This window comes from Schistocerca serialis, chromosome 3 (genome assembly GCF_023864345.2).
Source record: "Schistocerca serialis cubense isolate TAMUIC-IGC-003099 chromosome 3, iqSchSeri2.2, whole genome shotgun sequence".
Taxonomy (NCBI): Eukaryota; Metazoa; Arthropoda; class Insecta; order Orthoptera; family Acrididae; genus Schistocerca; species Schistocerca serialis.
This window is the reverse complement of record NC_064640.1, coordinates 883,049,887-883,072,258: the sequence shown is the minus strand read 5'-3', so window position 1 is coordinate 883,072,258 and position 22,372 is coordinate 883,049,887. Positions and strand designations below refer to the sequence as shown.

General features: G+C 40.1%; 1 protein-coding gene across 2 annotated transcripts in view; it reads left to right on the top strand.

Moving 5' to 3' along the window:
- Positions 1 to 22,372, top strand: part of LOC126471110 (adiponectin receptor protein) — an 81,130-nt gene that overhangs the window by 34,525 nt on the left and 24,233 nt on the right. Inside the window, exons 1-2 of one of the 2 annotated variants that reach the window (XM_050099191.1) lie at positions 2,943 to 3,067; positions 7,576 to 8,028. In XM_050099191.1, the coding sequence (XP_049955148.1) occupies positions 3,059 to 3,067; positions 7,576 to 8,028 (462 nt within the window). In that variant the 5' untranslated portion in view covers positions 2,943 to 3,058. Of the gene's footprint in view, positions 1 to 2,942; positions 3,068 to 7,575; positions 8,029 to 22,372 lie in introns of those variants that run through there. The other variant, XM_050099190.1, reaches the window with a different exon arrangement.

Genomic DNA, 22,372 nt, shown 5'->3' with positions numbered 1-22,372 from the left:
GGACAGGGACTTCCAGACTTTGCAATGGGCAATACGCAGTGATAGTGAAGAGTATGTTACTACAAAGAAGGAACATAAGGAAAGCCACATGGTGCTCACCAGATGGCACTACTTTTAATTAAATTGACCATTTAGTAATTGAAATGAGACATGCGTCTGACATTGTTGAAGTTGATAGCTGCAGGAGGCTGCATGCAACTCGAACCATTATATGGTAAGAGTGACACACAGACAAAGTATAGCTGTCTTTAGAGCCAGAGCGAAGAGAGAAGCTCCACGAAGATACAATGTATCCAAATTAAAAGAGAAGGGAGTATCTGAAAAGTATGAAACAGAACTGCAGTAGTAGTTTGAAGCCAAACAAAGCTGGGCTGTGGAAAGCATTGAAGGGGAATATGATGAAGGATGTTCTACAAGGAACTGCAGAAGTAAATTGAGGTAGAGAAGAAACGGTGGAAAGGGCAGGATGGTTTGTTGAAGGTTGTAAAAAGGCGATGGCAGAGAGAATGATGCAAGAAAGAAAATGATAAACAGGGCAACAAGAGCTCATACGGCAGAATTCATGAAGAAAACGAAAGACGAGAATTATAGAAGAAATGGGTTGTAGAGCTAGAAGAAGAAGAAGAAGAAGAAGAATATAACGACCAAGAAGAGAGTTTAGGAATTGAAGAAAGGTTTTTAACCATGTACTGTATTCTGTAGAGATAAAGAAGGAAATTTTATTAGTGGAGAACAGATTTTAACCAGTGGTCTGAATATTTCAGTGAGCTGTTGAGCTTGGAAACGTTTGAACCACTCAAAAACTCGCATACTTAATAAACAGTCTTCGCAATGCACATCTTTTAGCAGGAGACAATTTGCGGTAGCAGTTTTTCCAAATCCCATGTGAAACTTAACAATTTGTTGCACATTTCTTTCCAGCAAAACGCAATAAGTCACATCCAACTGAGAATACACCATCGGTCGTTCATCTTTGGCGCACGCGTAGTTGCTCTGTAGCAGTATCAGTCCAGTTATTTTATACACACACCTCGTATGTGGTTTCAAACAGGCTACGTGTAAGGCAAACAGTACCAGAAATTTTTGCAATCAATAACGTGTGATTTTATACACGAAATTAAGACTTGTAAGTAATTCAAAAGGGGAAGCAGGTTCAAAGCAGTGTCGAACTGAATAATTTGAATTCAAATTTCCCCTTTTTTTGTTGGGAGCTTATAGTAAATTCCCAGTATCATCTCTGCAAAATTTCAGACTACTTCCTCCACAGTGCTGAAACTTCCATCTGCATACATCACTGTTATCAGCTGACAGAGTGGATGGAACAACTGTTTATTTTTGCTCTCCTGATAGCAATATTATTTTTCTTGCTCCACTCCGTAAAGTACTACCGCATGCCCTACTCAAAGAGTGTAAAGTGTACGTGACGCTGCCCGCGATAGTCCAGGAACCGCATCGTCATTCGTCAATAGATGTACGAGGGGGAAGTCAAAAAGTAAAGGGACTTTCGCAGTTTCTCGCCGTATGGCTTGTTAACACTGCTAGTATACAGTGCTGAAGTATTGTTGCCTGTAACAGTTCTCTTGTAACCGCATTAGTTGTCGTATTGAAGCAGACTGTGAAACATGGCAGCTCTATTGTCGTTATGCACTGAGGAGGAAATGAGGGCAGTGATTCGCAGTTTGTTTGCAGAAATTATTAGTCGAATACAAGCGCATTATTGTGACAGCTGCTTAAGGCGAAGCAAGATCTACGAATGGATAGAGCGCTTCAAACAAGGAAGAACTTCTCCATGAGACGAGGAAAGATCGGGCAGGCCATAGACTTCAGCAACTCAGGACAATTTGGAAGTCGTTGAGGATATGTCGTAAACATTTGGCCCGTTATCGTGGCGAGGAGATGGATTTTTACAGCAAATCGTTGCTGTTGACGAAACGTGGGTGCACCACCACGAACCGGAAAGTAATACTGCGAGCATAGTTCCGAAGCATCCATCATCACCAGAAGTTAAGAGTATCTAAACGTCAACCATCAGCTGGTAAGGTTATGTTAACGCTGTTCTGGGACACGGAAGGTGTGGTAGCCGTTAATTTTACCGCAAGGGGCGAACTGTGAACAGTGAGAACTATTGTGATGTGTTGCGAAGAAAACTGAAACCTGCAATCAGATCCAAACATCGAGGAAAACTGCGAAAAAGTGTTATCATACAGCAAGATGGCCGAAACAGAGAATTGAAGTGCTGGAAACACCCGCCATGCAGTCCAGACCTGGCTCCAACCGATTTCCACACATTTGGACCATTGAAGGAAACTCAGGGGAAGACGATTTGCAGCCGATGCAGAAGTCATTAATGCCGTGCCGTGTTACCGAATCAGATAATTATGAAACGCTGGACAAAGTACGTTGAAGCGCAGAGAAGTAAAAAAATGTATGTTTCAGTTTTCCATCATTGGAATAAATATTTCTTTCCTCGAGAGGCCCTTTACTCTTTGACTTCCCCTCGTATTAATGTGCACCACAATGCGGCACGAAAGTCTCTTTGCAGTGCCTGGGTACTCAAGGTTTTGGATTAGATCGCTGAGGTTGGTCCGTTAAAGTACCGCTAATAGGGCGTACCACTTCGGAAATCTGCGTTTGAAAAAAAAAGAAAAAAATTCGCGGTCGCTATATGGAATTAATGACGGAAAGGGATATTTAAAGTGTACAACAAAATACTGATACTTGCAAGTTAGTTGTGGGCTGAGATTATTTTTCTTACTGCCGTTTTTATCGCGATGATTTTGCAACGCCTCGAAATAATTGGCAGGCGCGTCCAAACAGTTAAGTTGCGCAGATCCGGATGTGCCCTGTGTACGGCAAGCTGGTCATAGTTCAGTAGGATGACGTGCACGTGTCCGTCAACAGAAACATTCAGAGAGCTTATCATGTCACGTCAGTTTCACATGTGCATATTGCAAGGCATTAGTAGCTCGCTGCATTCACTTCCTGACTTTGAAAGCGGTTGGATAATAGCTTCACATCAGAACAGTCTCACCTGCAGTATACTCTATAACCGGAGCACATGAATACAGTTGAGTTCTTTCAAGGATTCGAATTTGAGTGGCAGGAGCTAAAGCACAATAACCTATCTGGCCCCTACTTCTCCTAGTTTTATACAGTCGTTAGACTTTAAATATTCATATTTATAAATGTTCTGCAATTTCTAATTGCTAAGTTTTCCAGTGGTTATTCACCGACAGTATAATTAAACAATAATTGGTTTTTCCACGTATTTAGTGGAATAAATTACCTTTATGAATTTTTAGGGTCAGTTGGCTGTCACTTCATAGTGTTGATCCTCTGTAGGTCTCCCTGCATTTTAGTAAAATTGTGTGCCGAGGTCCTTATACAGAACAGTGTAATCTACAGACAACTTCTTGGAGTCGCTAGCATTAACCACCATAATAAATTATTTCATTATCCAGCCAGTTTCAAAGTCAGGTGATGTACAACATATTCAGTTCTGTACATACGTGGGTACTACATAAATAGTATGTGTAACACATGGTGAGAAAATAATAAATAGGGTGAAAATTTCAAAACTTTTTTCTCCATATATTGATGAGAATTTAGACTGGAAAAAGCACATTTTGGAACTCTGAAAACTACTACTTCATTCAGCCACATTTGCTTATGGTGTCATCGCAAATCTTGGGCCAAGAGAAATCAGTATGTTGACATATTTTGCGCATTTTCAGTCAACAGTGTCATATGGAATAATTTTGTGGGGTAATTCATCTTTAAAGAATTCTCCATAGTTAAAGGACCTCCTGTAAGAATGTGTGGTGCTCACCCATGATCACCTTGTTGACATCTGTTTGATTTGGGCATTCTACCTACTGCTTCACTTTATATTTATTCCTTCATTAAGTTTGTTATTAATGAATCCTCTGCAGTTCAAAAGGGACAATAATGTACACAATTACAATACCAGATGGAAAAGTGACATTCATTACTCCAATTGAAGGTTGTCTTTAGCACAAAAGGGTACAAAATGCTGCAACTAAAGTTTTTGATCACTTACCCAATGATATAAAATGTTTGACAGCAAAGTAAAATTTGAAAATAAACTGAAAAAGTTTCTTCTTGACAACTCCTTCTATTCCGAGAATTTCTGTTATTGTAATATTTAAAAGGCGGTGTGTAGGAAGTACTCGTGTCTGTGTAGTAGTAGTAGTAGTAGTAGTAGTAGTACAAAAAAGCTTATAAATGTTCTGCATGTGGCCATATTTATGAATTTATTTTCTATGTAAATGTAAAATGACTCACTCCACATCATTAAGATTTATTGTGCAAAATGATCTCTGGTACATGAAACAAACTAAGCCTATGACTCACTCTTGGGGTACAACTGTAGCAACTTCACGTCTGATTATTTCTCCTTATTAAGAATGATGTAATGAGTTGTGACTATGCAAAGAAAATTCTTATTGCAGTGCTGGTACTGATAACAAAAAGCCAAGCTTTGTTCTGTGTGTATTGAATGATATTCTTTACCATGTTTCTGCACTTTCCAAGCTTCAGATCATGTCACATTACTACATGTATGCACATTGTTCATTAATATTTATAGTTTGCTATATAAATTTTTAAATCATGATCATCCTCAGTGGGAAGGAAGTACAGATCAAGATACCAGTGTAAGAGCATTTCATTCAAGCAAAAACCCACTGGATGATTGAATATGTGCAGACTAATTTTGCAGTAGTAGTTAGTTGTCCTCCACACATTGGGCAATAAACGCTCCACATCTACTGGAAGTGAAACTGCAGCAAAAGTCTGTAGATGGCTATTTTTCAGTGAAATTACATTGTACATTCTAGAGAGATTAATATAATCTGAATGTTCACCTGATGAGCAGAAGTCTGCATAGCATGGTAAGATGTTAAACAATGTAATAAAATGCACATAGCATAAAACCTCTAATAGGCACTGGCATTTTAAGGAATATAAAAATTATTTAGGCTTTCCAATGGCCTGAAAATGAAATGGGTATCTATGAAATATCATTGCTTATAAAGAGAAAAGATTGTGAAATTGTCCTCACCCCAAAGGTTTTACTAGCTGTAGTCCTATGGGAAATTTTACGCTGTTGCCATTTTCTTAGCTTGGAAATGACTTATGCAGCCATTTGCAGTGGGACCTACAGTTTAACATGGATTACGAACCTCAATGTAGCTTCTCATTAACAAACATTGCCAGAGATGAAAGAAGTGAAAAGTGACACAGGACTCTTAGGACTGACTGGGGACGAACAAAAAGTCAGAAGTTGAAAATATTTTTAATAATCATTTTCTAAATGTTGTGGATATAGTAGGATCCAGGTGTTCATTAGAAGATGCTAGGCTGTTAATGGAAGAGGCCATACCTATGCAATTTGATACAATTGAAATCTCACCCACTTCTCCCTCTGAAATTAGGAAAATAATAAACTTGCTTAAAAGCAAAAACTCACATGGAATTGATGGCATTTCCAGCAAAATACTAAAAGCTTGTTCTCAACAGATAAGTAAGATTCTCAGACACCTGTGTAATAGCTCTCTGGAACAGGGCATTTTCCCTGATAGACTGAAATATGCTATTGTTAGACCTTTGCATAAAAAGGGGGATAGATCTGATGTCAACAATTACCGTCCAATCTCCCTTCTAACAGCTTTATCCAAAATTTTTGAGAAAGTAATGTATTCAAGAGTAGCTTCACATATCTGTAAAAATGAAGTACTAACAAAATGTCAGTTTGGTTTCCAGAAAGGTTTTTCGACAGAAAATGCCATTTATGCTTTCAACAGACTAATTTTGAATGATCTGAATAACCGAACACCACCCATTGGGATTTTTTGTGATCTCTCAAAGGCTTTTGATTGTGTAAATCATGAAATTCTGCTAGACAAGCTCAAGTATTGTGGCATGAGTGGGACAGTGCACAAATGGTTTAATTCGTACCTAACTGGAAGAGTGCAGAAAGTTGAAATAAGTAGTTCTTGTAACATGCAAAGATCAGCACATTCCTCAAACTGGGGAACTATCAAGAATGGGGTTCCACAAGGGTCAGTCTTGGGTCCTTTGTTGTTCTTATTATGTATTAATGACTTGCCATTCTATATTCATGAAGAGGCAAAGTTAGTTATCTTTGCTGATGATACAAGTATAGTAATCACACCTGACAAACAAGAATTAACTGATGAAATTGTCAATACTGTCTTTCAGAAAATTACTAAGTGGTTCCTTGTGAATGGACTCTCACTGAATTTTGATAAGACACAGTACATACAGTTTCGTACAGGGAATGGTATGACGCCATTAATAAATATAGACCTTAATCAGAAGCATATAGCTAAGGTAGAATATTCCAAATTTTTAGGTGTGTCCATTGATGAGAGATTAAATTGGAAGAAACACATTGATGATCTGCTGAAACGTTTGAGTTCAGTTACTTATGCAATAAGGGTCATTGCAAATTTTGGTGATAAACATCTTAGTAAATTAGCTTACTACGCCTATTTTCTCTCATTGCTTTCATATGGCATCATATTTTGGGGTAATTCATCACTGAGGAATAAAGTATTTATTGCACAAAAGCGTGTAATCAGAATAATAGCTGGAGTCCACCCAAGATCATCCTGCAGACATTTATTTAAGGATCTAGGGATATTCACAGTAGCTTCTCAGTATATATACTCTCTTATGAAATTTGTTATTAACAACCAAACCCAATTCAAAAGTAATAGCAGTGTGCATAACTACAATACTACGAGAAAGGATGATCTTCACTATTAAAGATTAAATCTAACTTTGGCACAGAAAGGGGTGAATTATACTGGCACTAAAGTCTTTGGTCACTTACCAAATAGTATCAAAAGTATGACAGATACCCAACAAGTATTTAAGAAGAAATTAAAAGAATTTCTGAATGACAACTCCTTCTACTCCATAGAGGAATTTTTAGATATAAATTAAGAAAAAAAGAAAAAAATATATTTAAAAAATAAAAAAAAAAATAAAAACAAAAAACACAAAAAATAAAGTTGTTGTATTAACTTAAGTATGTTGTTAAATTAACCTAATTATGTCATGTATTAGAAAATTCGACTCGTTCCACATCATTACGAAATATCGTATTCATGATCCATGGAACTAGTATTAATCTAATCTAATCTGAGACCCTTTCCATTGAGCTGTAGTGCCAGCTTATTTAGGAATTGTCACTCCTAAAATATTTTGGCGAAGGTATTACAACAATGTATGTGTCATAAAAGGAAATAATATTTAAAATAGGTGGAGGTGCGAGCAGCTTCAGGGTAGTTGGGGGGAGAGAGAGAGAGAGAGAGAGAGAGAGAGAGAGAGAGAGAGAGAGAGAGAGTGTGTGTGTGTGTGTGTGTGTGTGTGTGTGTGTGTGTTTGTGTGTGTGTGTGTGTGTGTTTTTTGCTTGCAGGTGTAGATTGATGTTGTAATAGTTAAGCCTTCCTGTTTTGTGATTTTTTTTAAATATTACTATGCTTTGTTATGGCAGTATGGTTATGAAAGAATTTGTTTAAACAGGACGGCAGCAAAATGTACGAGAACTTCAAAGGTGGAAATGGAAAGTGTTTCCCGGAAATAAGAGCTGGTGGTGACTGTCCTGTTTCACCTCTGGAACTGCTTCAAACTTCTGTTGCCCAATCAGAAATTTCATTTGGTTGTCCACCTGTTTTGAGAGACATCTCCAATAATTCACCAGTTACATCGCAAAGTACATCTCCAGGTGATGTGAGCAGGGTAGTTGCTGATCCGTGCAGTAGCTCGGATACAGAAGGTGAAGTAAGCCTCTCTGATGGCTTAAGATTGAGAAGACTGTGGGTGACTGAGAAAGATTGGTTGAACAAAGAGATCCCTGAATTACGAGAGGTCAGAGATTTGTTGGAGGATGATGCAAGTGTTCTGGCAGAAGAGGATGATGGTGCTGGTTGCCCTTTGCCAAGCACGCCAGAAGATGAACATCTTTTGGACTGTGAGGTAAGTTGTTAAGCTTCAAATAATTATGTGGGTAAGTTTAGGTAGTTCCACTATAAATTATAAGAAGATATCTTGTTCCTTCTGGGGTCTACCTGCATATATTTTCATAGCTACAAGAGCATGCTGAAAGTTTCTCAGATTGACACAAATATGATACTGATAAGAATGACTTAATTTTTGTGTTATGGTGCAAGTAAAGGGTCAATACGCAGAATATATTTGCCTATATGGCTTTCTAGTGTAGTTGCGGTATGTACATTTAGCTCAATTGGACGAACTAGAATAGTGTATGTTCACAAAAATAATTTTCTTGGAGGGCGGTGGTGTTCTTGCAAATGGCAGTTTGTTCAAAAGTTGGGAAAAGTTTTTAATGACTTGACTCTTTGCAGTAGTTCTGAGTGATGGAATTAAACAGGACTGTATTTATCATCAAGGTGATAAATGTGAGGTAATTCAAAACTGCAATGATACATGAAAAAAAAATAGTTCACAACATGGGAAAGAAAATTTGCAATATATTTTTGAATGCTCAGTATTTTAAGGTGTAAGACACAGCTGATGATATTAAGCATATCAGAGGAAAGAGTACAGTACTTTTTATTTGAATTATGTTACAACTTCATACAAGGTGGATGACAGGTTTCTTGAATGTTGACCAAAATGCAAATATGAAACAAATTTCATAGCAATGTTTGAGCTATTCAAAAGAAATTCAAATGATTTGTTACTGTAGCTTAATGATGGGACCACAGAACCATGTCAAAAATAAATGTAAATTAAAACACTGGCTGGAAACCAGTGGCCCTGCACAAAAGCTTTATTTCATATGCCAGAAGGTTATGGTCTTCGATTTCTGGGATACAGAAGTGTCCTGTTGTTACACTGCAAAGGATGAAACAATGACAGGTGTATACTTTGTGAATATGAATATGAGAGAAGAGGCCTGGGCTATGAAGATCAAATAATTTTATTAGAATAATAATGTGACTGTTAAGGTAATTTGCCAGTAAGAATATGGAGAGATATGAGTTATAAATTATTGGAATATTCACTGTATTTTCCAGACTCAACTATTCCTTCATCTAAAGAAATTTGCAGCTGGTAGGAGTTTAGATTTCAATGATATTATGGCAGCCAGAGATGGATATTTTTGACTTCCCAAAATTTCACTCCTGTGATGTAATTCATAGACTGGAAAACATGGAACAAAGTAAATAGACTTAAGAGGACTATGTTGACTAATCAGTGCATTTTTACATAAACGAATTTCACTGCTCAGTAAGGAATTTTTCGTCTTGGCTTTGTACTGTCAAAGTGCTTGATGATTAAACAGGACCAATCTTTCACTACTACAGGAGAAACGTGTAGGCTGTAGTGTTTTCAGACATCCCTGTTTGTTGAACTGCTCCATCTTTTTCTTAGTTTCCATTTGATTCAGCATTTGCTTTGGATGCAGGAGTCACATTGGCTTGTAATCAATCAGTCTGATTTTCGCAATAATTAAATGAAAACAGGAAAACAAGGGGCTACTTATTATGATGAAAATATTTTAGTTACCATTACAGTGTCCGTGGACAAGTCTCTCAAATTTGTTAATCGCATTGTTGGACTGTGAGGCCCATGAGTCAGTATAAAACAAACCTTTCTCAGAAATTTGTCAGATATTCATGTTACTGAAGTGTTATGTCACTTGCTCACTCTTGCTGGGGCGCCACTGTGAAGTTCATGTGGGTTCCTGATCATCTTGGTCTGCCAGGTAATGAGGCTGCTGCCAAGGCTGCAGTCCTCGTTCCTCAGTCCACTAGTTCCAATATTCCCTCCAATGATATCTGCATGCCATCTGTCAGGAGTTGGTGTCACTTTGGCATCGTTATTGGTCCTCCCTTCATGGGAATAAACACCGTATTATTAAGCCTGTCCCAACGCCTTGGACAACCTCCTCCTCCCGCCGGGAGGAGATCATTTTAACTAGGTTGCATATTGGGCACTGCCTTTTTAGCCATTGTCATTTAAGTGGTGCCCACCACAACTTTATACACATTGTGCCCATTTTTTAACTGTCCACCTTATTCTGATGGAATGCCCATGTTTTTAACCATTTACATTCTCACTTGGGTTTGCCGTGTGTGTTATTGGCCATTTTAGCAAATGACACGTGAGCTGTTGACCATGTTTTACTTTCTATCCATCATAGCAATATGGCGAAGGCCATTTAATTTTTAGTTCTGGACCTTGGTTTCTGTACAGAGTCTTTTATAGCGCTTTCTCCACTTCCCTGTTTTTAGCTGTCATACCTCACTTGGGATTGACGTATAACCATTTTTTAACTCCTCTCTGTCTTCGTGTTCTCTAGTTTTGAGTTGGGCATGTACGACCCCCAGTTGTTTTTGCACCACAAAACAAAACAAACTGAAGTGTTAATTTCCATGGGTGAATGGAAATTTAACTGATAAAATCACTAATTTGCACCTGTAGTAAGCTTTCAATAGCTTGTAATTGAGGAGTTATTTTAGTTTTATTCACTTATTACTCATAATTTTTGTAATAGAACACATGTAAAGATTTTGTATTGCAAACAAAAATTCAGCACTGTTAATTGCTTTATTGCAGATTCCAATTTATTGATTGACTGTATATATGAGTTTCCATTTACTGGACGAATGCTGTGGTGTTTGTGATTCTTTTGGGCAATTAAGGCTGCTGTTATAGAAGTATTAAAATATTTTAGTCATTATTTGCTTTATAATAATTTGAAATGTTGAGAAAGTGGTATTGTAGAGAGAAAAAGTATTTTCCACTTAGATACATTAGTAAAAATCACACACAAAGTGAAATGGGACAGACTGTAAATTCTAGAGCCTAAAGTTTTTGATGTGGTGGTGTCATCTTCAATCTGCAGACTGGTTTGATTCACCTCTACACGCTGGTCTATCCTGTGCGAGTCCTTCCATCTCCAAATAACTATTGCGTCCTGTATCTAATTGAAACTGCTTACTGTATTCATACCTTGGTCTGCCTCTACAATCCCCCCCTCCCTCCATACTTCCCTCCAACACCAAACTGACAAGTCTGTGACGCCTCAGCATGTGTCATATTAACCGAGCCTTTCTTTTAGTCAAGCTGTGCCACAAATTTCTTTCATTCCCAATTCAATTCAGTACCTCATTAGTTATGCAATCCACCCAGCTAATCTTCAGTATTTTCTGTAAAAGCTCCTTTTTTTTCTGAAATGCTTGTAGTTGACATTTAATTTCCATACAAGGCTACACTCCATACAAATACTTCAAAGAAAGACTTCCTAACAATTAAATTTGTTAGATGTTAATAAATTCCTCTTTCAGAAGCACTTTTATTGCTACAAGAAGTCGGCATTTTGTATCCTCCCTACTTTGGCCATCATCAGTTATTTCACTGCTAAAATAGCAAAACTCATCTTGTGTCTCAGTTCCTCACCTGCTCTCCACAGAATTGATAGATTTGACTATTTCACTACCCTATTTTTACTGTTGTTGATGATTATCTTATAACCTCTTTAAAGATACTATCCATTCCATTTAGCTTTTTTAAAGTCCTTTGTCTCTGAGAGAATTAAAATGTCATTGGCAAACCTCAGAGTGTCTATTTCGTCTCTTTGGATTTTAATTCCTTTTCCAAATTTCTCCTTCATTTCCTCTACTACATGTTTAATGTACAGATTCAGTAACATTAAGGACAGGCTACAACCCTGTCTCACTCTTTAAGCTGTAGTCTGCTTTCTGTGCAAGCTGTATATAACCTTTTGCTCCCTGTATTTTATCCCTGCTACCTTCATGATTTCAAAGAGTTTATTCCACACAAAATGTAAAGTTTCATCTAAATTTACAAATGCTGTTGATGTAGGTTTGCCTTTCTTTAACCTATCCTCTTAGATAAGGTGCTGGGTCAGTATTGCTTGCATGTTTCCTATATTTCTCTGGAACCCAGACTGATGGTCTTCAATTCTTCTGTAAATAATTTATCAGTATTTTGGAGCCATGATTAATTAAACTGATAGCTCAGTAATATTTACACCTGCCAGCAGCAGATTTCTTTGGAATTGGAATCATTACATTCATGAAGTTTGAGGGTATTTCACCTGTCTCATACATCCTGTACACCAGATGGAATTGTTTTCTCTCATGACTGGCTCTACTGAGGTCTCAATTCTAAGGGAATGTCACCTACTCCAGGGGTCTCATTTCCACTTAGGTCTTTCAGTGCTCTGTCAAATTCTTCTCACATTATAGTATCTCCCATCTCATGTTCATCTCAAGTTCATTTCCATTGTAGAGCCCCTCTGTATATTCTTTCTACCATTCAGCTTTCCCTTCTTTGCGTCATACTGGTTTTCCGGCAGAGTTCTTGATATTCATACAGTTTTTCTCTTTCCTCCAAAGATCTCTCTAATCTTCCTATAGGAAGTACATATCTTTTCCCTAATTATATATGCTTCTACAGCCTTGCATTTGTTCCCTATCCATACCTGCCCAGCCACTTTGCACTTTGTGCCAATCTAATTTTTTAGATGTCTGCATTCCCTTTCACCTCCACAATTTAGTGCCTTCTCCTTTCATCAATAAAATTCAGTATCTCTTGTGTTATAAAAAAAGTCTATTAGACGTTCTATTTGATCATCTGCTGCCTTCATTATTTCATATATCAATGCTAACCATTTGTCTTGTACTGTATTCCCTTTTCCTATTTGTCAGATATTGCCTAATGATCCCTCTGAAACTCTCCATCTCTGGTTCCTTCAATTTATCCTGTTCCCACCTAGTTAATTTTTTCAGTTTTAATCTATAGTTCATACCAACAACCCCAGGTCTCTTCCACATACATAACTTTATCAGAAATATCAATGGTGGTGATTAAAGTATGTTCTGTGCTATGTTCTACCAGGTGACGTCATCTTTCATGCTTTCCCCCAGGTCCTTGTTCTCATACTATTTTTCCTTCTCTTCTTTCCTACTATCAGATTCCGGTCTCAGTGACAATTAAATTTTCCTTTGCCTTAACTATTGGAATTATTTCTTTTATTTCATCATACATTCTTTCAGTATCTTCCATCTGTGAAGCTAGTTGGTGTATAACCTTATACCATTTTGGTGGGTGTAGGCTTCTTGTCTGTCTGGGCTACAATAATGTGCTCACTTTGCTGTTAGTAGTAGCAGCTTACCTGCACTCTTATTTTCTTATTTGTTATTAGACCTTCCTGCAACCACAGTTCACTAATTCCCGCTTCATCTAACTTCAGTATAACCATTTATAATTTTTAAATTTTGTAATCTCCCTACCCAGTTTAGAGGTCCAATATTCCACACTTGGCCTGTAGAATACCAGTTTTGTTTTTCCTGATGACTGTTTGCTCTTGAGTAGTCGCCTCCAGGAGATCTGAATGGGGGCTACTTTACCTCCAGAATATTTTACCTAAGAGGATGTCATCATTTAACCATATAGAAGATCTGCATAACTCAGGAAAAATTGTGGGTTTAGTCCCCCCTCCCTCCTGTCCGTCTGTGTTCTGCCTTGTTGGACACCTTTATCCAGGAAAACAGTGTGCCTCAGGGTTCCGTCCTGAGTGTCGTCCTCTTTGCTATCACCATTAACCCTATAACGGCCTGTCTCCAGCCAGGCATCTCTGGCACACATTTTGGTGATGATTTTGCCATCTGTCGTATTTCTCCACGGATCTGTCTCTTTGAGTGGCGTCTTCAGTGATGACGCGATCATTTTTACTCGTGGAGCATCGACAGTGGCTTTTGTTTTTCCACAGACAAAACTGTTTGTATGAATTTCTGGCAGTGCAATTGGTTTCTCCCACCATCTTTACATCTTGGGCCTGTTGCTCTTTCATTTGTTGAAACTATAAAATTGCTGGGACTCTTGCTGAATAGGAAAAAGTCTTGGTCCTCCCCCATGTCTTACCTGGCAGTGCACTGTACATGGTCCCTCTGTGTCCTACGTGTCGTCAATGGTATTTCCTGGGATGCAGATCAAACCACCTCCTCTGTTTGTATCAGTCCTTTGTACGTTATTAAGCCTCCCCCAACAACTTGGATGATCACCTCTCGGCCCTCCCACTGTGAGGAAGTCATTTTAACTAGGTTGCGTATTAGGCACTGCCATTTTAGCCATCGTCATTTGTTATTGTGGCGCTCCCCCGTCACTTTATACATATTACGTCCAAGTTTTAACTGTCCACCATTTCCTGATGGAATGCCCATTTTTTAACCATTTACATGCCCACTTGTTTGCCATGTGAGTTATTGGCCATTTTAGCAAATAACACGCAGGCTGTCAACCGCATTTTACTTTTTATCCTTCATAGCACTGTGGTGAAAGCCATTTCAATTTGTTCGGGACCTCTGTTTCTTTATGGTGTATTTTATAGACCTTTCTCCACTTCCCTGTTTTTAGCTGTCTTCTCTTACATTGATTGGGATTGATGTGTAGTCTTTTTTAACTTCTCTGTCTTTGTGTTCTATAGTTTTGACATGGGTGTGTATGACCCTAGTTGTTTTTGAGCCCTAAAAACAAAACAAGCAAACAAAAACAAAATCCCCAAACATGTAGACAAAACTTTTCTAGTTAATGATTGTCACCTGAAGAAAAACTGACTATTCTAATGTCCTATTACCACTTCAGTTTTGAAGTTTAGATTACACTTTCAGTTTGTCAAAATACTTTTAGAACCACTTACTGTGGCCACTATGTATAACGGGTTCACATAAATGGGACTTTGTGCTTTTGTTAATGCAAAGAAAAATAACTGTCTCAGTATGCTTAAGTACGGTGAGCCAGAATTAAGGTGTGAAATATAAGGTTGTCTTAACCACGGAATAATATAACATGTTTAGCACAATGTCCATACGCCATACAGGTGCACATTTATTCACCGTGTGGACAGCACCAATATCCCATACAGGTACAGCTTTTCCTTTTGCTGAAATATAGGGCCCTGCATGCTGAAAACTTTGTCTGTAGGATAGCCCTAGTAGTAATTATTTTGTCCTCTAGCCGCAGGAGTAGTCTAGCCGCAGGAGGAGTTGATTTACAAGTGTGACTGTACTGAAATTGTTGTAGTAACATCAGAAGACTAGCTGTCAAAACTGTCATACAGAACAGAAAGGGCCTTGCAACAAGCTTAAAAACAAGAAAGCTGAAGCGAAATGATTTTTTGGAAAGGTTGTTATTTGAGCATGAAGATAGAAAAACAAACATGATGTATATTGCCACTCCATAAAACATCAGGCAACTACCAAAGAGGTTTCTATATTATAGTGACCCAGGGGTAAAGGGGCAATGCTGAGGTAGTGGAGTGATGGGTTGTGGAAGTGTTGATTGGGGGTGGCTAGGAAGACTCTGCTGCAAGATAAATAATATTTTATTTGTCTTGGATTACAACATAGGAGTGCTGTGGCATCCTTGGATAAGCCCTCTGCAGGTAATGCCAATGATGTCGGAAAGCCACATAGTTGCTACAGCAGATTGACGTCCATGTCCTGCTTTGCTGACACTGTTAACCTGTCTCAGCAGCGTGTGCCTGAATTAGCACTATGTGGCCCCGAATGAGCAGTATCAGTGAAGTGTTGTGTGTCTGCTGAGTTCCTGTAAGCAGGCACAGCTACTGTGTTAAGAGCTTGCCCTGGTGTGGAGGGATGGTAGCAGTACTGCTCTGGCTGTGAACTGTTCCCTCAGAGGCAGAACTTCTGCACTGCTGTGGGCCCTGAGGGATGGCTTCCCATGTTGTCAAAGTCTGCCGTCATGGAATTGTGCCCAAGTCTGGCAGAGTTGACTGCCCAGAGTGACCTCTGCTGCTGGCTGGCCCGTAGTATGCTGGAAGCCATTGTGGACCTATTGTCATAGAGGGTGCTGCCAGACTGCGCATAATTTTTCTGGAAGGTGAGGATATTTATAGCGATTACCAGTGCACTTGTTTTGCTGTTACACTGATTCCAGGCATGTACAGGTCAACTCCTCGGTGTCCCAATGGTGGGGAAATACACCACAGGCCAATCCATTGTTGCAAAGCCTTGCTATCACATTACCATGATTGCGGCAGCTTAACCTGGCTGGCTTGCTGTGTACAAACAAGCTCACGTGTGGAGTTGCATATCAGCCTCTCTGTGCCCATCCGTTTGCCTCACACATGGCTGCCATGGTGCTGCTTCAGTTTAGTAATGCCCAAAATTTAGTGATGGTGTTGCATACCTCCCCTCTTTGAGACGACCTGGACCACAGGTCTAACCCATGCATGACTATTCTACAACAAAAGACTTCACCATAAAGTTAAGACATATGTTATTTACAGTTTTTCCTCATGCATCAAACAACAGAACTCTGAAATAGGGCACATTCTCAGCCTACTGGCACCATTGGCCTTTACACTACTCCATAAAATCTCCATTCCCACTGAGTTACCCCTTGAACATTCAGAAACCATTCATGTGAATATTCCCTTATCACACCAATTTCAACACTACCTGAGACTTCTTGTCTTTCAAATCACAATTAATTAAATTTTACAGTAACTCTCTCTGATTACTATTTCTAGTTTTTGCACTCACCGCACCCTGTTACGTACAAGCGGTTAACCAGTCCTGCAGTATCTGATGTACCGAAGGATCACACAGTTGAGTGACCCTCCACCTAAGGTAGATGAAGGATGTGTAAAACAGTTAACATTAACATGGTGCCTGTAGTTTTAACACTTGCAGTCTTGATCATGTTCTGCTGCTCCTCTTGAATTGTAGAACATGTGAAAGCACTTGTTCCACCGAAACACTCCTCTCTTGTGTGTCTGAGTTGGTTCAGGGACAGGATTAGATTAGGATTCAATGTTTCCTTCAGGTAGGTCAGATTTTTCACTCAAAGGGTTGCTAGTGGCTTCTCTGGCCAGTACAACTGTGGCTGCGTAATGTTCAGCTTGGTTTCCCTCGTAAAAGAAGCTGATGGGTGAAACATATGCCCGGTGACGTCACAGTCTGTTCCATTAATGAATATTCCACTCCTGTATAAATCCATATGTTCAACTCTCCCGAGCTTACTATGCTCATAGCAATTTGTAACTACTACTTCAGTACTGTTTACAGAAAATAACTAGTGTGAACCTGTTTGCTGAAAATAGGGTCGCAGCTCAAGTGTGACATATGAACAATCCTGACCTTCTGCTATACCCTTTTAGAACTCTCTCGCATGTTGCTGGTACCCGTACGTGTCTACCACCCAGGTCGGGGAGATAGCAACGTTCTCCCTATGACAAGGTTGGAGTTAAGTTACGGACATCAGCACATGACTGCCACCATCTTCTACAATCAGTAGAATCTCCTGTGTTTTTACTTGCACAAATTTCCCCAAGTTCCCCATTTAGTAGGTATGTATGTATAGTGTAATATTTGAATCTGCTAATTGGAAACTGTATCAGTAAATACAGTCATGCTAGGTCTTTTTCTGTTCTCAACGGCTGCCGTGTGGTAATACAGTGGTAGATTAGATTTGTCTGGTTCAAGTACCAGTTCTAATTCCAGCAGCAACTCCTCCTGCACTTCCTATAGGCCTACCAAAACTGTAACTCCCCTCATCTTTTGCTTCAACCCACGGCAACATGGGACAGGGAACTCCCCATCACTCCACTCCCCTTAATTCTGCAGTTACATAGACATGCAAAAGAAAACTCAACATAACTTACATAAAAGACAAAACTTCTCCCCCTGTTTTCATTTTGTATTGGAATAATAATCACCTATGTTTCTAAAGAACATGTACACACTAATCCAAACATACATTATTCACTCTTACTTCTGTGACTTTAACCTACACAACCTCCTGTACGGATTGTGCAATATTTCTACACTTCCTCTCTTTCGTACTAATCATACTTCCAGCATCAACAGACGACACCTGTGTCAACACATCTGGAGCACCTCGAAAACTGCTGCAGATGCCCCACAGGAACAATAATTTTGCGAGTCAGTAAAACAGAAGCATGATGTTTACCAGCAGTGTTGTTTCAACTACGTGAAATTGCCCTTAGTAATGAGTTAAAGATCTTTTGGTCTTACCCTTCGGAAAATATGGGTTCAGTAACATTAACATCTGACTGACTTCATATAGTGGTAACCTGGCCACATAATTCCCCAGCTGCTGTTGGCATTTACTTCCTGCGCAAATTTACCTCAGTTTTATATGGGTAGCTTTATTCATTCATAGATCCCTTCTTACAAGGATAGAGGACATGTCAAAGTATTTACAAGTTAAGACCAATTTAAAATAAGCTAATTCATATACACATACATTTACAGATTTCTGGTTAGACAATCATTAGATTTACTCCTGGAATACAATACTTTTTATACAAATAACTTATTAAATTATGTAATGCCACACTGTTCACTCATATCTCTCTATCAGTCACTGTGTGCCCCACACACACACACACACACACACACACACACACACACACACACACCGACACCCCCCCCTCCCACACCCCTCCCACACCCCTCCCACACACACACACAACCCCCCCCACACACACACACACAACCCCCCCCCCCCCCCACACACACACACACACACACACACACACACACACACACACACACAACCCCCCCCCCCCCCACACACACACACACACACACACACACACACAACCCCCCCCCCCACACACACACAACCCCCCCCCCCCCACACACACACACACACACACACACACACACACACACACACACACAACCCCCCCCCCCCACACACACACACACACACACACACACACACACACACACACACACACACAACCCCCCCCCCCCACACACACACACACACACACACACACACACACACACACACACACACACACACACACACACAACCCCCCCCCCCACACACACACACACACACACACACACACACACACACAACCCCCCCCCCCACACACACACACACACACACACACACACACACACACACACACACACACACACACACACACACAACACCCCCCCACACACACAACCCCCCCCCCCACACACACACACACACAACCCCCCCCCCCACACACACACACACACACACACACACAAACCCCCCCCCCCCACACACACACACACACACAACCCCCCCCCACACACACACACACACACACACACACACACACACACACACACAACACCCCCCCCACACACACACACACACACACACACACACACACACACACACACAACACCCCCCCCACACACACACACACACAACACCCCCCCCACACACACACACACAACACCCCCCCCACACACACACTCACAACACCCCCCCCACACACACACTCACAACACCCCCCCCACACACACACTCACAACACCCCCCCCCCACACACAACACCCCCCCCCCACACACACACACACACACACACACACACACACAACACCCCCCCCCCCACACACACACACACACACACACACACACACACACACACACACACACACACAAATTATGTGAGATGTTGAGCTCAGAAAGAGGAAGAGGTGTTAATATTGTACAATGCATAACTTGGGGGTAAGTTTGTCTAGAAAAGGAAAAAGCATGGTGTGAAGGTGTTATGTGGAATGTTGGATGTTTTATTATTACTGTTTGTATAATTTTTGTCTTTTAGCAAAATCCTCAAGACTCCATACCATTGCCATGACTCAGCTCTGTTATGTCAAACAGTACAGCATATGCCTCCCATAAACAACCTTTTATGAAGAGACTTTTGAATAATATGCATTCACAACAAAGGATATAAATCAGTATGGTGAAGGCCCACATAGTCTCTCAGCAACTTTCTCACTGTGCATTGTACACTTTTTCCTACTGCTGGCAATGGACTCATCCTTAACTTTTTAAACTTCAGCAAATTACACATTTGCTTTAACAAATCGGACATAAAGTTTGTCCCTTGATCAGTGGTCATAGCTTCTGGCACCCCAAATTTGAGCACCTAGTTATTGGACAATGCCTGTGCCCTGTTGCTGCCAGTTATAGATTGCAATCATTTCCACATATCTAGAAAAATGATCAATACTGGTTAACACATATGGATTAGTGGCTGGAGTCTTGTTGAACTGCCCATGGACATCCAACCCAATCATTCTGAAAGGCTCTGTTGCTTCTGATAACCTCTGGAAAGGTATTAACTTACAGCTCATATCTGCCCACTGCCCGCACTGCACGTAACTCTTCACATGCCGATCCACATCCTCTTTCCTGGTCTTCCACCAGTAGTGCTCTGCTGCTCAGCTATTCATTGTTCTACAACCCCAGTGTCTGGACAACATGTGGCCATGTGCTTCTTTCAGCTTTGCAGGCAACGCTACTGGTAGCCCCCAACCTCACTGTCTTACAATAATCTGTCCCACCCAGTGAATTGCGGTTGCAATTTGTACTGTTTACGTTCCAAGTCAGCTCATTGCACTGCTTGCCATTGTGCATGGTGTGACCCAGTGTCTGTGTCACTGCTACTTTACAGCTTAAAACTATCCGCTTTTGTGTGTCTTTTACCAGGTGTGTGTAACACTTCATACTCGAATTCCCTTGACCTCAGTGCCCATCTAGTTCGTCTACTAGACTAAGCCCAAACAATCACTTATGGACTGCATAGTCTGTTACTACTTTAAAACTCTTTCCATATAAATAACACCTGAAATGTGTGATTCTGTAAATCACACTAAGCATCTCTTTCTCTGTTTTGCATAGTTTTCCTCTACTCTGCTCAACTGCTTAGAAACGTATGCTGCCAGATTCTCCTTACCCTGACTGGAGGTGTCTGTTGCCGAGACACTGTCTTTCTTGTAGTCCAGGAAAATCAATTCAGGGCTTGATGTCAACCCTGTTAACTCCTTGAATGCGTCTTAACATTCAAACTTTACCTCATTTTTTTAAGTCACATAAATGATCCTGCTATATTTGCAAACCCTTTCTTGAATTTTCTACAACAATAATTCCCTAACCCTGGAAAGATGGTAACTCCTTGGTATTACTAGGAATTGGAAATTCCCGTACTGCTTGTGTCAACCTTGTATCTGTGTTAACCTTTCACCCTAATAACATGCCGTAAATATGTACCTTCTTCTAATACAAAATGAAATTATTCCATGTTTAATGTTAAATTTACTGCTTGTACTCTTTTAACACCTCTTGCAAACATTGTTTATACTCTGCCATACCCTTCCCAAAAATGGGTACACCATCCAGGTACACCATGCACTGACAAGGCTTCAGTCTCCTCAGTACTCTGTCCAGCAAATGCCAAAACATTTCTGGGGCATTTTTCAAACCAAACGGCATCCTGTAATATTGAAAATGGCACCAGAGGGCTGAGAACACTGTTTTCAGACTGCCCTCCAGATATGGTACCCATTCTTCAGATCTAAGGTAGAGGACTACTTGCACTATCCCAGATCATCAGTAGTTTCAGTAATGTTTGGAAACGGATAGGCATCAGTTGTAGTTTTGCTGTTAAGATGACTATAGACCCAACAGAATCTGTCTTCTGGCCCCATCTGGTGACCCTCCCCCCCCCCCCCCCCCCCTCTCTCTCTCTCTCTCTCTCTCTCTCTCTCTCTCTCTCTCTCTCTCTCTCTCTCTTTTTTACAACTTCGATGGGTGCACTCTATGGACTAGGGCTTTCCTCTGTTGCACCATCTGCTAACTGTACCACAATTATTTCTTCTAATAATGGTTGCATATAATGCAGTATATGATGAGGCCTATGATGTACCAGCAACTCGGTTACAATGTTTTGTTTCATGCATTGCTGGTAAAGACCCTTGAGGAAACAACAAATCCTCAAATTCAAACAATAATTTCTCCATTTCCAGTCTACCTATACCTCTAAGATGCTCTAACTTTCTAAGCAATGAAGTTTTATTGACATTTTCCACATTACCCTGTTGCAATCTGACCAAGTTTCTACACATATTATACAAGTCTTCCAGATTAACTACCAACATTCCCTTGGTGAACTGTACTCCATCAATGCCTAAAACTGTGTAAATTCACGGGCACTACTTTCCTGTCAAATTCCTCTTGTACGTGTGTTATGCTTCGCCATACAAAGCAATGTGATGTGTCTGATAATAATATTCTGCTAGCAGTTCTACCAATCACAGTGCATTAACAGACCATTCTGGTCCCACATTTACACATACCAACATCCCGGTACCTTGCAGCACAATAACATGCAAATTAATCTGTAGTGTTGTTGACTGTGATTTAAGTGGTTCCACCCACTTAAGATTTGTGCACCTTGCATTCGTACGACATTGGAGACTGTCTCCCCTGGTTGGAACGT